The sequence below is a fragment of the Camelina sativa genome, chromosome 20, assembly GCF_000633955.1.
Source record: "Camelina sativa cultivar DH55 chromosome 20, Cs, whole genome shotgun sequence".
Classification (NCBI taxonomy): domain Eukaryota; kingdom Viridiplantae; phylum Streptophyta; class Magnoliopsida; order Brassicales; family Brassicaceae; genus Camelina; species Camelina sativa.
The window spans coordinates 24,850,979-24,866,318 of record NC_025704.1 but is presented as its reverse complement, the minus strand read 5'-3'; the positions used below and the strand labels follow the sequence as shown (position 1 = coordinate 24,866,318).

The 15,340-nt window shown below is 33.7% G+C and overlaps 2 protein-coding genes and 1 pseudogene across 2 annotated transcripts in view; 2 read left to right on the top strand and 1 right to left on the bottom strand.

Annotated features, from left to right (window-relative positions):
* LOC104772799 lies at positions 1,985-3,395 on the top strand (annotated as a pseudogene).
* On the bottom strand, positions 8,998-10,170 carry LOC104771631. The gene is made up of 4 exons (XM_019241946.1): positions 10,017-10,170; positions 9,733-9,838; positions 9,429-9,475; positions 8,998-9,246 (listed from the first exon to the last, which is right to left on the bottom strand). The coding sequence occupies exons 1-4, from the start codon at positions 10,114-10,116 to the stop codon at positions 9,176-9,178; spliced, it is 324 nt and encodes a 107-aa protein (XP_019097491.1). The 5' UTR covers positions 10,117-10,170; the 3' UTR covers positions 8,998-9,175.
* Positions 11,256-15,340, top strand: part of LOC104772798 — a 4,332-nt gene continuing 247 nt past the window's right edge. The window contains exons 1-11 of the mRNA XM_019241945.1: positions 11,256-11,713; positions 12,193-12,740; positions 12,838-13,182; positions 13,269-13,322; positions 13,493-13,663; positions 13,747-13,887; positions 13,955-14,008; positions 14,087-14,143; positions 14,238-14,434; positions 14,543-14,624; positions 14,909-15,326. Of these exons, the coding sequence (XP_019097490.1) occupies positions 11,383-11,713; positions 12,193-12,740; positions 12,838-13,182; positions 13,269-13,322; positions 13,493-13,663; positions 13,747-13,887; positions 13,955-14,008; positions 14,087-14,143; positions 14,238-14,434; positions 14,543-14,624; positions 14,909-15,326 (2,398 nt within the window). The 5' untranslated portion in view covers positions 11,256-11,382. The remainder of the gene's footprint in view (positions 11,714-12,192; positions 12,741-12,837; positions 13,183-13,268; positions 13,323-13,492; positions 13,664-13,746; positions 13,888-13,954; positions 14,009-14,086; positions 14,144-14,237; positions 14,435-14,542; positions 14,625-14,908; positions 15,327-15,340) is intronic.

The following is a 15,340-nucleotide window of genomic DNA, read 5'->3' as shown; positions in this document are numbered from 1 at the left end:
TTTTTTTTTTTTTTTTGGACAAACAGATCTTGCTTTCATTCAAACAACAAGACAAAAGATTACATAGGTTAAGAGTTTTCCGAAGCAAAGCTTGGTACAACAATAAGAAGCACAATGAAAAGATAGATAAATCAACAGCATATCCAAGAAATATTGGAGACTTGGGCAATAATGCACCAAACCACAAGCAAATTCAAGGGAAGTTGATGCCATATTCAAGCACAAAGCAGGAACATGGGAAATAGTCCTTATCAGTTGACATTGGGACGTTGAGAGGATTTCCAAAGCTGAGAGACGAGATGGGTTGGTCTGCTCATTGGCAAGGAGGAGGGTGAGTGGAGGTTGAGGGTCGGGTATAGCTTGTGTGAAGAGGTTCTGGTAACCACCATTCCATGGAGATGGGGTCATAATGCCGAGTGTCTTCAGCTTTTTGCAATGGAGAACAAACTTCCTCGTTGTTTTGATTTTCGCTTGACAATGCTCGAGACACAGGGAAGATGTGGGGAGAGGGTTGGGAAGGCTTCGGTAACCTCCTCTCTTTGGAGAAGATGTTATAATGCCGAACTTCCAAGGTTTTCCGGTTTCAGGACAGATTAATAACGCTTGAGAGAGTTCAGGAAACAGGGAAAACAAAGAGAAAAGATCAAAGGGATTCCGGTAACCTTCGCTCCATAGAGACGAGGCCATAATGTCGTTCGTCTTTAAACTTTCACAATCAAAGATACTAACCCTAGATAGTTCTAATGGCAGGGTTCGCAAACATACTTTGTAACCACAGAGCAACCATGATTGATTAGGTTCAAGTTGCAGTCTTCGGACAACTGAGACCATGAATCGACATAAAGGTATACTATGGGTAGATAAAGAGAGATTTGGAACAGACCTGGGTTTTTGAGGTACAAGATTTGGGTCACGGTTCATCGTCAATTGCTTGCAAGACTCTGGCGTCAAAACAGATCTCTTGTCCAACCTCGGCCAAGTAAAACACTTGGTGAGGGGATCTAAATCCAAGGAGCAGAGAGGTGTTGAGGTTGACTTCGAGGGGAGTCCTTGAGAGAGGCGAGACGCAAAATTATCAATGATTTTTGGGATCTCAGATCCGGCGATGGATGGTTGGGAATTCGAGAGAAGCATCTCACCGAGTAAACCCACCGGATAAACCACCGGATGTGACGGAGGGAGAAGGGGAGGGTGAAGTTGAAACGTGGCCGGAGTAGTTGAGAGAGTCTTCGATGAACCTCCGGTGGATTCGTCATAGAAACAGATCGAGAACAAGCTTAGATAGCAGTAGAGAAAACGAGAGCGGAGAAGCAGTTTCCCAGCGGCGCCGATCGGACTCGACGCCGCCAGAAGAGGATGTCTCGGGGATTGTGCCAGAGAGAAAACGAGCAGCTAGGGCGCACTCCACTTTATATTGACTAGTTCTATACTTCTATGCATGCATTTATTTGTATTGAAACACTAACCGGTAATTGAAAGTGATTGTTCATGAGAAGGTAGAGATGCTTCCGTGAGGGAAGGGAGGACGCAAAGGAGCAGAAGTAAGATGAGTACTTGACTTGTTTTTGGAGAAGCCATCTCTCTATCTTTTTCTCGTTGGCTGATAAACATTTACTTCTATATATATCTTGATGGAGAGGCAGATTTCTAAAAGATTAATTGAAAAACAAAATCTGAAAATGAAAAAGTTGAGTTTTCTCCTCAACTTCTTTGATTAATTTCCTTCATGTGTAGTTTTGCTAACCTTTTTTGTCAATCAATAAATTAGAGTAATTGGAAATAATATAATAATATTACAAGTTTTGAATTTATTTTTTCTTAATTATGAAAACTATTCTAAAAACAGAAAAATTAGTTGGGTCTCAGACCCACTTTGAGACTTGACCAATTAATTCAAGAAGAAGTGAGTTTTTATTTTTTCTCAAAATCAAAAACAGAAACCCTAAAAAATCTCTCTGTTGGCCTGAGCATTGTTTCTCGTACTATGGAGCTTAAACTAGCCACAGCTGAGAAAGAAGTCCTTGAAGAGTTGGTGAAGTTACTGCAGAGTCGAGATTTGCGAGGAGAAAAAGGAAACTGGAAAGAGTTTTTAAGTATTTACGACAAAAATGTTCAATCACCTATTGACCCTTCGAGGCGTTCCCGTGACGATTTGGTCCAATTTCTGACTACTTTTAAGAAGAAACAAGATTTGCAAGTTCTGAAATGTCACGCCAATCATCTTCTGATTGAAAAGTTGAAGCAGGAATCCAAAGATAAAGACATTCCTGAGCAGAGGCTAGTTCGATTGACCGTTGAGCATCTGAATTACTCTCTATACTATTCGTTCCAGCCATACTCCGAGGACTGGTTTGTATCTGATGTTGGATTGAAGATGTCAAAAGTGATGAAATCAACTCAAATTGTAGCTCTTGATTGTGAGATGGTTCTTTGTGAAGATGGGACTGAGGGTTTAGTTCGAGTTGGCGCTGTTGACCGTGATTTAAAGGTGATTCTTGAGTCTTGACAAATTTGTGAAACCGGACAAACCTGTTGTTGACTACAGATCACACATAACAGGGGTCACTGCTGAAGATATCGAAAATGCTACACTCTCTGTGGCAGATATACAGGAAACTTTGCAGCCTCTTATTTCCGAGGGTACTATTTTGGTAGGTCACAGTTTGAACAGAGATTTGCAAGTGTTGAAGATAGATCATCCCAAAGTAATTGATACCGCACTTGTATTCAAGTATTCAAATGCACGAAAGCTTAGAAGACCTTCACTTAACAACCTTAGCAAGTCTATTTTTGGTTATGAAGTCCGAAAGGTCGACGTTCCTCATGATTGTATACACGATGCAACAGCTGCGATGAAACTTGTACTTGCTGTTATAGAGAAAAGAGCTGAGACAACAATCAAACCATCTAAAGAGGTTAACAAATATGGATTTACAGAATAACAGAAGTTATAGTTTTATCATAAAGTCCAACAGTTACAAAAACAAATGTCTGCAATTTTTTTCCATAGATGCTGGAGGTTGAGAAAGCAAACCTCTTTCTACATAAAATCCCTCACAATGTGACATCTGAAGAGCTAAACCAACTTCTTTCTGGAAAGTGTACACTTGATGTTAAGGTCGAGAAGTCAAACCAAACCATGTACTTTTTTCTATAAGGATTCATAACGTTAAAAAAAAAAAAAAAAAAANAATGCACGAAAGCTTAGAAGACCTTCACTTAACAACCTTAGCAAGTCTATTTTTGGTTATGAAGTCCGAAAGGTCGACGTTCCTCATGATTGTATACACGATGCAACAGCTGCGATGAAACTTGTACTTGCTGTTATAGAGAAAAGAGCTGAGACAACAATCAAACCATCTAAAGAGGTTAACAAATATGGATTTACAGAATAACAGAAGTTATAGTTTTATCATAAAGTCCAACAGTTACAAAAACAAATGTCTGCAATTTTTTTCCATAGATGCTGGAGGTTGAGAAAGCAAACCTCTTTCTACATAAAATCCCTCACAATGTGACATCTGAAGAGCTAAACCAACTTCTTTCTGGAAAGTGTACACTTGATGTTAAGGTTGAGAAGTCAAACCAAACCATGTACTTTTTTCTATAAGGATTCATAACGTAAAAAAAAAAAAAAAAAAAACAGAAAAATTTAGTTTGAAAAGAAAAAAAAATGAAGAAGTTATTAGAAAGAAAGACAGATCTATTTGTAACAAAATTAAAAGAATAAACGTACTTTGCATATGTCCTCTTTTTCTCTCATTTCTGGTGGAGGGAAAATTTCCTCATATGTCCACTTTTATAAGGAAATTTCTAGTGAAGGAAATTAATCAAAAAAATTTAAGGAGAAAACTCATTTTTCTCATTTTCATTCCTCCGAGAGCAAAGGAAAAGACTTTCCATCACATTTTTTTTTTTTGATCATCTAAATTGCATTAAAAAAGGAGGTCAACAGTACAAAAACAGAGTAAGAACAGACAATATCCGTTCACTCTTAGACAAAATAATCATGGAGATCAACTCATTCAAACCAAATAGAACAGGCTAAGCACTGTTGTCCCTCCTAATCTGCTCCTGAAGCCAAGCTGGACCTCCTAGGGATAGATAAGAGTTCAGTCGTCCATCTCGAGTGACACTCCCGGAAATTTCCCGAGCCACTCTATTGGATTTTGGGACAGCTACATGAAACGAGACATCCTGCATGTGACGTAGCACCTCGGAGATTCTGTGAAGAACTGATCGATACCTAGGCCACTCCATAGGTTTCTCTAATGCTTTAATGGCTGCCCCACAGTCTTGACCAAATCTCACAAGACCAAATGTGTAGGATCTGTAAATTTTCCTAACACCAGAGAATACACTGCAGCTCAGCAGAGATACGATTCACCGTTGGCAAAAAAGCATGTCTAGAATGGAATAACACGTTGCCCTCGTGGTTCCTCAAAATCCAAGCACCCCCCAGTAAAGTGATCGTTTACCCAGGAAGCATTTAAATTACATTTGAGTTTACCATGAACCGGCTTAGTCCATCTTTTTGGAACCAGATACCGATTTCCTTGCTTCGCTCCCTGGTGTTCCTATTCTTGCAATGAGATTTTGACGTATCCACTCCTCAGCATCTGTCAACGCACCAGCAAGAACAAACCGGTAATCAAAATCTTTTCCAGCTAGCACAGTCCCATTGCGTGCTTTCCAGATCTCCCATAATATCCAGGGTATAGCCTCACGCCAACTTTGTTGTACGTCACCCCTTGTCATTATATCAAAGACGTACTCAATATTAGCAGAAATCGAGGCTGAGAAACCCTGTGCCGGCAAAGGCACTGACGATGCAGACCAAACTTGAGCCGCAAAAGTGCATCTAAAGAGAACATGTGATACAGATTCCTCTGTAACATGACACACTTTACAAATTGGACTAATATTTAACCGATGAGCCCTCAGGCAATCTGCAACAGCCAGAGCACCCGATAGAGTTCGCCACAGGAACATCCTGATCTTTGGAGCAGTATACAAATCCCAAATCCGAGCTTTAATATTATTAAGGTTTTCTGTTGTACTGGAGTCTGCAACTCTCCCTTCCACTTCCTTAGAAGCCAACCAATATCCGCTTTTCACTGAATATTTTCCATCATTGGTATAAGCCCAGACTAGTCTGTCTAGACTAGTCTCCCTTCCATCACATTTTTTAATTGTTTAAAATTCTAAAATAAACATGTTTTTTCACCTTTCGATCATAAATATGTATTTTGATATGAAAAATATTGTTTGACTTTGCTTTTCCATGAAGTTAGATTTTTCTGCTAAACCATAAAAGCTCCTATTTTCAGAGCATTGTTGGTTGAAGGAAATTGTGTTCCGAGTGATGCACAATTTCCCCTCACCGTACCTCCAAGATCGTTGTGCATGTTACCTTGAATTACTTGGAAGTTGGAACAAGCTGTTTTTCGAATCTTGCATCTCTTTGAATTTTGTTTAGCAATACTGAATCACTAACAGTCAGCTAGCTAGGTTACGGAATCTTCCCTATCTTTTTTAGGTTAGCCCAATTAATTATAGAATAGTTGGTTTAAGTTATGTAAAAACACTTGTATATGTGGTATTTGATATTGCCTAGGTATATATGAGTTAAAGATCTATATAATCTTAATTTGCTCTACTACTTTTGTGGATTTCTATTTAGATAGAGATCATATGTTCTTCCTTTTATATGTGAACTAGATTCGGACCCGCACGTACGTGCGGGGTTGATTTCAAAAATTAAGATTATTATCCGGTTTGCAATATTTACGTATGCGCGGGATATTAGTAACATTTATAATCTAAACTCTTATCAGTATAACATTTGATATGTTATTATTTTTTTAGACGAAAAGAATGACTATATATGTTTTGTTTTTTTAGACGAAAAGTATAAACAACTACAATTAAAAAAGTTAGACGAATTTTAAATGTTTATATCTGGACAGAAAAACCGTCACGTCTCATATATGCCATATTTATTTTATTTCATAACTGTAATTTTAAAAATACTTTATCCATTTGAGATTGTATATTTTAGTCTAACATATAAAGAAATAGGTAGAAGATTTGGATGCGATATTCATACTTCATGTACTTTTTGTTTGGATATTTAATTTTTACAAATTAGTGGACATTATACAAATTTTCTTTATATTTCTCAAAATTATCTATCAAATTAGATAAAATCTGCCATAATGATTAAAATTCCTAAACTTGATGACCTAAATTGTATAGCGTGACAAACCTACACTGATAGACTTACTTTGTAATAGTTTTGCTATTTTTTTACTTGTCACCCAAAAACCACATGAGCAATGTTTTGTATTTGCCGTGTTGAATTTGCAAAACCCGTGGGTAACATGTATTTCAATTTAAAAAATTATCTATAAAATATGTCTTAAGAGATTTGATAAGATATTATTTTATGTTTTGATATACTAAAACTTTTATATATTCATGTGTGAAAAGAAGTGAAACTATTCCCCTTTAATTTTGATATTTATTCATTAGTATTTACTAACAAAACTTATCCTTATGCACTAACACAGTTATGGTAATTATGTTGGTATGATAGGTTTTTTCGTTTTAGTTGGTAAGATAGTTCTTTTTGCTCCAAAAAAAGACTTGGTATGTTTAGTTCTATATTTATGCAATCGAATTAAAATTGATTTCTTTATGTTATTTAAAATTGATAATTATATTTCCAAAATTTTATTGTTGGTTATTGGTTTCGTATAAGTTTGGATATGCAATTTTAACCAATACTCTAAAATATGTTCTGTTTGATTGCCGCAATTTAAATAACACAAATTAAATGAAAAATAAACAAAAAGTGAATTTACAATTTAAAAATAATTTTGTAAAATATATTAATAAACATTTTTGATTTTTTATTACCACACATATATACCTATGCTATGTGTGGATGGTTACACAAATCTACTATACAATTATATTAAGTAGAATCAATCACTTCAGAATTATATTCTTGAAAATTAAAGTCATTTGTCAATACTCCTTCACGTTTCACTTTACATGTTTTTTCTCCTTGACACCATATGTAGTAACAACATTTGTTCTTTTTACCGCCTGCAAACATATATATATATATATACATATATATATTATAATCATGTGTGACAAAAAAATATTAAAATCATGCGTGACAAAAAGATATTAAAATCATTTATATATTGGCATTTTCACGTATTTTTTTTGGTAGGAAGTACCTCCAGGTATCTATATTGGTATCTTCATGTATCAGTAATAATATATAAAATGAAAATATCAATTTAAATTTTCAAATCTTAATTAAAGATATTACTATTTTTCATAGTTATGATAGTTTTAAGATATAATTTCATAAAAATAAACAACACATCTTGTTGTTAAACGGTTAGTATTTTGTCAACAATGATGTAAAATATTAGAATACTAAAAGCATAAAAACCTTAAAAGAGTAGTTCAAAATAGAACAAAAACGCCTCACATATATTTTTTTGAGTTAAACATGAATTTTTGAACTCTGTAAAAAAGTAGAATTCAACATAAGTTTGTTTCATATTAAGAAAAACTTTAAAAAGAAGTATGCATACTAAATACTTTATAAATTCAAACCATTGTTTATAATTGATGATTTTTTTTCATTATTTTATCTGATAAAACGACCTTCAATATATCCCCACTGGTTTGAAAAAGATTGACATCATGATTCGGATCTGCCATCGTTGGTAGCCATTCTAACGATGGTTATATTTATAGTGGAGGTCAGTGGTTCCATTAATAGGATAAATGCAATTGATACTATATATTTTCATAACAAAATTGTTATTTTTGTTCCTATATTTAGGATTTTTTGAATTGAAAATGTCTATAATTTAGATGATAGTAATTAATATTGTGTGCACATTTGTTAAGTAGATATATATTTATAAAGATTTTGAATTTGATCCTAATGACTCATATCCTAAACAATTCAAATATGGTTGATATTTAAATTCGTAACTGTTATGATTCAAATTTTAGAAATTTTGAATGCTAATTATTGTTGTTTACTTGTTTGAATGCTAATTATTTTTGTATGTCGTAAATGTTGTTTACGTGTTTCCCTTTTTGTGCTACTAATTACAGGTCTGTTTGGATACATGTTTACCTTATACAGTTCTTCTATTAATTGTATATGTTTGGCTCTGAGTTATATTTATCCCTATTCTGTTTTAAATTGCATTTCATATAATAATCTCTTAATCTATGTATACTTATTAAAAATGCTTCCCTTTTAATAGTATAGATTAGCTGAAAAAAAATGAAAAGAAATATATTTGAATAGGAACTACTATCAAAGTAATTCTTAAGATTCAATATTTGTATTATACTTATGAGACTAGTTTGAAGGTCAAAATTACTTGGTCTTAATTAATTCTAGAACGGGCCACAAGAGACATTTGGGGTTTTGATACTTTTTTTTTTTTGTGCACCCAAACTCTTCATTCAAGCTTAACAAAATACAGAGAGATGGAGCATATTCGAACATGCCCGAATAGCAAACTTTGAAATTAAAGCACAAGAACAAGCAGAGATTAAACATAGAGACACAAACTTGACAAAGCTTGATAGGGAACCAGGAGATGTGTTGAAACAAACTATCACAAGACCACCCATAAGAGAAGATGCATACAACACAAAAAGCTCAACTGGTAATACGATAGTCACCAAACACTGTGATTTTGAACTGAATTTCGAGCCATCAACAGTGGCTCTACATATTTTATAATTCTCACGAGTCACGAGCAAGAACTACTGAAGAAAATGTATTTTTGTTCTATTATGAAATTTTGTTAAAACTTCATTATGCATTGATGATGAGATTTAAAAACCTTACTTGAAAAACACACAAACTAAAAGAGTTACATTTGTAGCTATATAGTTTTTATTTTTCAAAGCCTATATGATGATCGCCTCGACTTATTGGAATGATGATAAATAAAATTGATGTAATTAAAATTGTGTGAAACAATACGTATTCCACGATATATCGAAAACTAAATAATAGTAATACAGAATTCAAACTTTCTTGACATGTGAAGGCATAAAATAGAAAATTCACACACACACATACGATATATATAAACACTAGTAACCGAAACCGGATCTAGTGGTTGCGACCAGTACCTTGTGCACTGCTTGATGCTCCTACATCCATTTGGCTCATTAATCTTCTTTCTAAAAATTATATTACGAATTCAAGTTATCCGTAAGTCAACAAAAAAAAAAAGTTAAAGTAAAAAAATATAAACGCATTAAATATTTTATCTTTATGAAAATTGATTATTCAATGTTTTTTATTTTCCAACTAGTATTTTAATTTACTCATATTTGTTTCATCCAAAAAAAAAACATCAAACCTTGCACAGCACCAGATAAATCATCTACCAATGGGAGATCATAGGCCCTTTCCACCAAATAACTTAGTTTAGTTATGTAGGAGATGAACAACTTATTTAAAACACCCAACATATCACATATTTGATTTTTGGGAAAGCATAATCATTTGTAGTTGCAGAAAAAAAAATAGAACTAATAGATTCAAATTATTTGAATGAGATGATGACATTCCATCTCCTCCACTATTACAAAAATAAAAATAACGAGGAATGTGTTTTTTTAGAAAATTTTCAAACGAAAGTGAATAATTGAAAAGGGACATACCAATCTCCTCTGCCTGGAGCCTGCGGACTTTTTGATGGTGGTGTTTTGGAAATTTTCATAATTCCTATGGCACGACTGGGCTTATAATAACCCATCATTCTCCTCCCTTCAAATATGTTTTGGAAATTTTAAATTCGTAAAACCAACTTAACTCAAACCACATTGGAACAATACATTAATTTAGTTTCACGAGATTGTATACACGTAGTAGATAGAGTACTATTTCAAGAACCCTTAGAAAACCTTATCCATAATTTGATGTTTTATAGTAACTAAACACTAACCGGTGTGTGAGAGTACATAGTGAGAAGGAAGAGCAGATTCGGCGCGACAAAGGAAGATACAAAGAAGCAAAAATACTATGAGCCTATAATTAGTTTCCATCTCTTTCTCTTTCTTTATTTTCTTGATTCAAGCCTATTATTTACATAGACCAGAATGCAGAGTGAATTATATATTAGGATGGAGAGAGCATCCAACGTTCCACAAGGAGCATAAAAGATGATAAACCCCAAAAAAAATTATATAATTTTTGAAGGAAAAATAATAAGTTTCTCCACTAGTCATTTTTACTGATTAATTTGATCTTCTCAACAAAATTTGATTCTCCTTGTTTTCTCATTGACATTTTGTTTCTTAGAAAGTAGTGATGAATAAAAGTATTAAGAACTTGAGATCTGATATCTTACCCGAATATTATCTGAAAATTTCAGATCTATATTTGGATTTTAGTACATTGGATCAAAACATAAATAATTTAAATATATATAATGTGCTATACTAAAACGTAAAAGTTGAGCTGTCTACATTTGTTTAGAGTTTTTTTTTTAATACTTAGTAATGTCTATTGACAAATATATTGTTTTAAGGGGGAAAAGCAAAAATGCCCTTTTTTCCCTTCCACTTTTTAAAAATATCTTTGGGAAGGATCCATTTTTAAGGGTACCCCTTTTTTTGGTGAAAAAGACTTTTTTACTCTTAATGAAGAAAACCTAATTTTCTCTCCACTTCGCCGTGCTTCTCTCCTTCCTCAACCGACGATTCTCTCTCCTTCGTTCATCGGCGATTCTGCGCGGCGATTCACGATTCTTCTTCGCGGCTATTCTCGATCCTTCTTCGCGGCGATTCTGCGCTTTCGTCTCTCGTATACGTAATTCCCGACATTGATTCTGGTTCTATCGCAGGCAGGTTCATTCTTTCTTTTTTTCTTTCTGGGTTTATCAATTTGGACTATCGCTTTTTTAAATTTAGGGCTTTTAGATTTCTTTGATATCGATTTGGAATATGTAAACTCTTTTAAATTTGGATTTATGTTCTTTTAAAACAGTTTTTAAAAGCCTCTTCAGTTTCTTTGATATCGATCCAGATTCAGATCTGATGCATTCAGATCGATAATTGTGTTTGATATGGATTTGAAATTAGTAAAGTCTTGTAAATTTGGATTTTTGTTATCTCTTGTAAAACACTTTTTGAAAGTCCCTGTTAAACCATTTGATATCAATTTTTAGATCGGTCGTAGTTGAATTATGTCGATAAAGTGTGTTGATAAGATGACTTCAGATCGATAACGTGTGATGTTGATTTTTAAAAACCCTTTTAAAACTCTTGTAAATCCGTTGAAAAGTCTAATTAAGTGTGTTTCTTTAACAGATGGCATCAACTGATTTTGAACCCCTTGCACTACCAGAACCAACATATGGTATGGGTTTAGAACCAATTGTTGGAGCAAACATATGTCAACATTCGGACTTAAGCCTAGTTGCCAAAGTTAAACATACATTAGGAAAAGCATCTTTCACGAAGCTTCAATCTTCCTTCCTTGGGCACATCATCAATCTTTCTGCCAGAGACATTGGATTTTCTGGGAAAATATTCCACTACTTGATGCTGAGAAGGCTGAAGACAAGAGGGAGAAACTTATGGTTTACAGTCGACATGCAACCTCTTCGGTTTTCCATGAGAGAGTTCTTCCTTACAACAGGTAATTATAAAGTGTTTGCAATGGTTTTAAAAACCTTTTAAAACCCTTTTAAAAACCTTTTAAAACTCTTTTAAACTCTTTTAAAACCCTTTTAAAACTCTATTGTAAAGGGTTTTTCCCGTTTTAAATGTTTTAAAACCCTTTTAAAACCCTCTTAAAACTCTTTTGAAACTCTTTTAAAACTCTTAAATGGTTTTAAAAGGGTTTTACAATAGTTTTAAAAGGTTTTTAAAAGGGTTTTAAAAGGGTTTTAAAATGGTTTTAAAAGGGTTTTAAAAGGGTTTTTAACCTTTTTAAAACCTTTTAAAACTATTGTAAAAGGGTTTTTCCTGTTTTAGAAGTTTTTAAACCCTTTTAAAACTCTTTTAAAACCTTTTAAGAGTTTTAAAAGAGTTTTAAAAGGGATTTAAAAGGGTTTTAGAACAGTTTATATTAGGCAAAGTTTGAACAAACTAACATCATTGTTTTATTAAACATAGGGATTCAATGCGAACCTATTCATAGAGAACCAAGGAATAACGGAAAAGATCCAATTAGTGAACCATATTCTTGGGCGGTGAGAGGAGATTACACTTTAACTCAACTTCAATATCGACTATTTAATGAACCAGAAGAGGGTGAAGAACCTTTGGATGACAAGGAAAAGGAATGCCTCGCTGCAGTGGTATTAACAGAAGGTATTTTGATGACACCAAATTCAACAGAGAAGATACCTCTGTCTAGGCTGAAGCATGCATCAGATTTCGAGATGTATACAGCCCAACCATGGGGCAAGGAAGCGTATAACATTCTCGCCACATGCATTCAGAAATTCGATAAAAATACTTGGTTCAAAGGTCAGTATAGTGTCAAGGGATTTCCCATGGCATTATATATATGGGCCTTGAGTGCTGTTCCAATTTTTGGTGATAAATTTGCGATAAGATGTAATTTTTCAAGAACATTCTATCCACTGATTCTCAATTGGCAATCAAGTCGTTATGCAAGGTTTGATGATGTTGTTGAAGCTATTAAGACAGCAACTTGTGTAAGTTTTGAATTCTATTAAAAGTGTAGTTTTGATTATTCATTGGTTATCTATATTTGATGAGTTTTGTTTTGATGGATTTTGATTATTTTTGTAGGTTGAAGTCAAAACAATAATTGGAGATCCAGAAGAATATAAGCATTTGGTTGATAAAGATGACAATGATTTTGAAGAAGTTATTGGCTTGGTTATGAAAGGCTATAGGTTGAAGAAAGAAGAATGGTCTACAAGATTAGTTGATATTTACTGTGCTTTGGGAGAGTTGGGTGACAAAATGGGGGAAAAATTGCCAGACTTTGAGAAACAAGAGAAAATGGAGAAAAATTTGTCAGATTCAGAAAAACTTGACATAATCCTCTTTATGTTAGATGACTTCAACAAAAGACTAGAAGCCATTGAAGAAGCTGTCAAAACCACATCAGGGAAAGATAAGGATAAAGGAGTAAGATTACAAGATCGCACCTTTTCGCATATATTCGACACTAAACTCTTTAAACTGAGGTCCTTTTTTTTCTTTTCCCTTTGCAGTCTCACGAAGATGAAGATGGACAGAATAGAAATGAAGAGGTTATAAATGAAGAGGTCAGTATCTATTTTAAAAGTTTTTCTGTTTAAAAAGTGTTTTTAACGGATTTACAGCATAACACTGATTAAAGGGCAACCATAGTGACTTAAACCTTTTAAAACCCTTTTGAAACAGAATGTAAAACCTTAAAAATGATGTTGTTATATGTTCTTTTTTTTTGTTGCAGGCTGGCAAACAAAATGTTGATGGAGATATTGCTAGAGAAGATTTCGTAGAAAGCCAGTCTGCAGATTCTGTCCGTCCATCAAACACACAAGATGGGAGCTACGCTGCAGATGATGAAAACACTCAAAAAACTGGTGGTGATGATGGTAATTACTTTGAAGAAACACCAAAGGTACATATATCTAGTATTTTTATAAGTTCTCAAATATCCTTTTAAAAGCCTGTTGTAAACCACAATTGTTATCATCTTTGAAGGATAAATCTCCTTCTCCACGCCCTTCTACACCAAAATTTGATCTTCTTTCTGAAGAAGATGAGGATAGTGGAAAAGATAAAAGCATTGATAAAGAGAAGGGAGCAAGCAGTAAGAAGAGAGTTTTGAGAGAGAGAAAACAGGTAAATCATTAAGAAGTGAGTATTTTAAAAGATTTCATCAAGTAAACCAAGAAATGATGAACTGCAGAGAAAGTGTAAGCAAAGCAATGATGGTGATGATGATGTTATGAACAGAAAAGAGGTTAGTAACTAGTTGTATAATGTTTTACATTTTATTAAATGTTTTACAAAAAATTGTGATTTTCTTGAGGCACTACAGAGGAAGAAGCGTAAACCAAGTGACAACCCAGATGCTGATATTCAAGCTAGAGAAGGGGTATGTATCTAACTTAATTATTTATTTCTATGAGATATTTAAAATGTTTTCCAGTGTATCGATATAAAGTGTGAAATTTTTTTGTTTTGTAAAGCCACAGAAAAAGAAGATTAAATCTGATGATGTTGGTGGTGTGCAAAGAAAAAGTGAACGAAATACAATTCCTTCTATTCACACTCAGCCGCCTTACACGGCCGAGAAGAAGAAGGACCCAATACTTTATCCTTTTTCCAAAGTTGATAAGACCCGGTTAGATGTATTTAGTGACTGGAAGAATTCAAGGAAAGCAAAGTAAGTTTTAGTTTCTAGCAACAAAAGTAAAAGTTCAATTAGTCTTTTAACAGATGTATTCATGGTTTTGAAAGTATTCTTGATTATTCTGTTTATTTTTGGATGTAGGCAACTAACAATTCTGGGTAAAAAAGTTGATGCCAAGTGGTTCACAACACTAGAGACGCCAGGGAAGTCGTTAACAACAATGGTATGATAACAAAGCTTAAGGTTTTACAAATGTGTTGTTAACGTTTCATGGGGTTTTAAAAAGGTTTTAAAAAGGTTTTAAAGAGTTTTAAAAGGGTTTTTAAAAGTGTTTACAAGAGGTTTAAAAGGTTTTAAAAGGAATTAAAATATGTCTTTTAAGCGTTTTCAAAGATTTACAATGTGTTTAAATTGGTTTACAAGATGATGTGTGACCGGGTCTGAACTTATTTATATGAGTTATTTGACAACAAGACTTGTTCTAATCTGTTTTTTGTTGTTGTTTAGCATGTTGATACAGTTGTGAAGTTGTTAAGCAGAAGAGAAGAAAGTCATCCGCACTTCTATAAAAGCAAATCATTGACGTTGGCTGAAACTTCTTTTTTGAGAGAGATTGATGAATATTACTCAATATTCGTTGACAACAAAGATGAATATGAGTTCCCTGAAGAAGGATTCAGTCAACTCTTCAAGGAAGCACCTACAAACAAAATACTGGCGCCAATGTTGGTTAAGGAAAGGCTTTGGATGCCATTGATGATCAATTTGGAGAAGAAGGAGATGATTATCTACGACTTGGGCAAGCATTTTTACACCAACAAAATTAAAGACAAACAGGTGGGTGCATATGCTGTTGCAATGCCTTATATTACCCAGAAGAAGTTTGGGATGGAAAATGATACAAAGAAATCTCCGTTCAGAATCAGTATTATAAATTGC

Excerpts from the sequence above, each read along its gene's own strand:
- LOC104771631 (XM_019241946.1), bottom strand. The coding sequence starts at position 10,116 with ATGGAAACTAATTATAGGCTCATAGTATTTTTGCTTCTTTGTATCTTC. Across the intron at positions 9,476-9,732 it reads GCTCCAGGCAGAGGAGATTG|GGCCTATGATCTCCCATTGG; the intron begins GTATGTCCCTTT and ends TTTGGTGGAAAG. Across the intron at positions 9,247-9,428 it reads TTTATCTGGTGCTGTGCAAG|AAAGAAGATTAATGAGCCAA; the intron begins GTTTGATGTTTT and ends TATAATTTTTAG.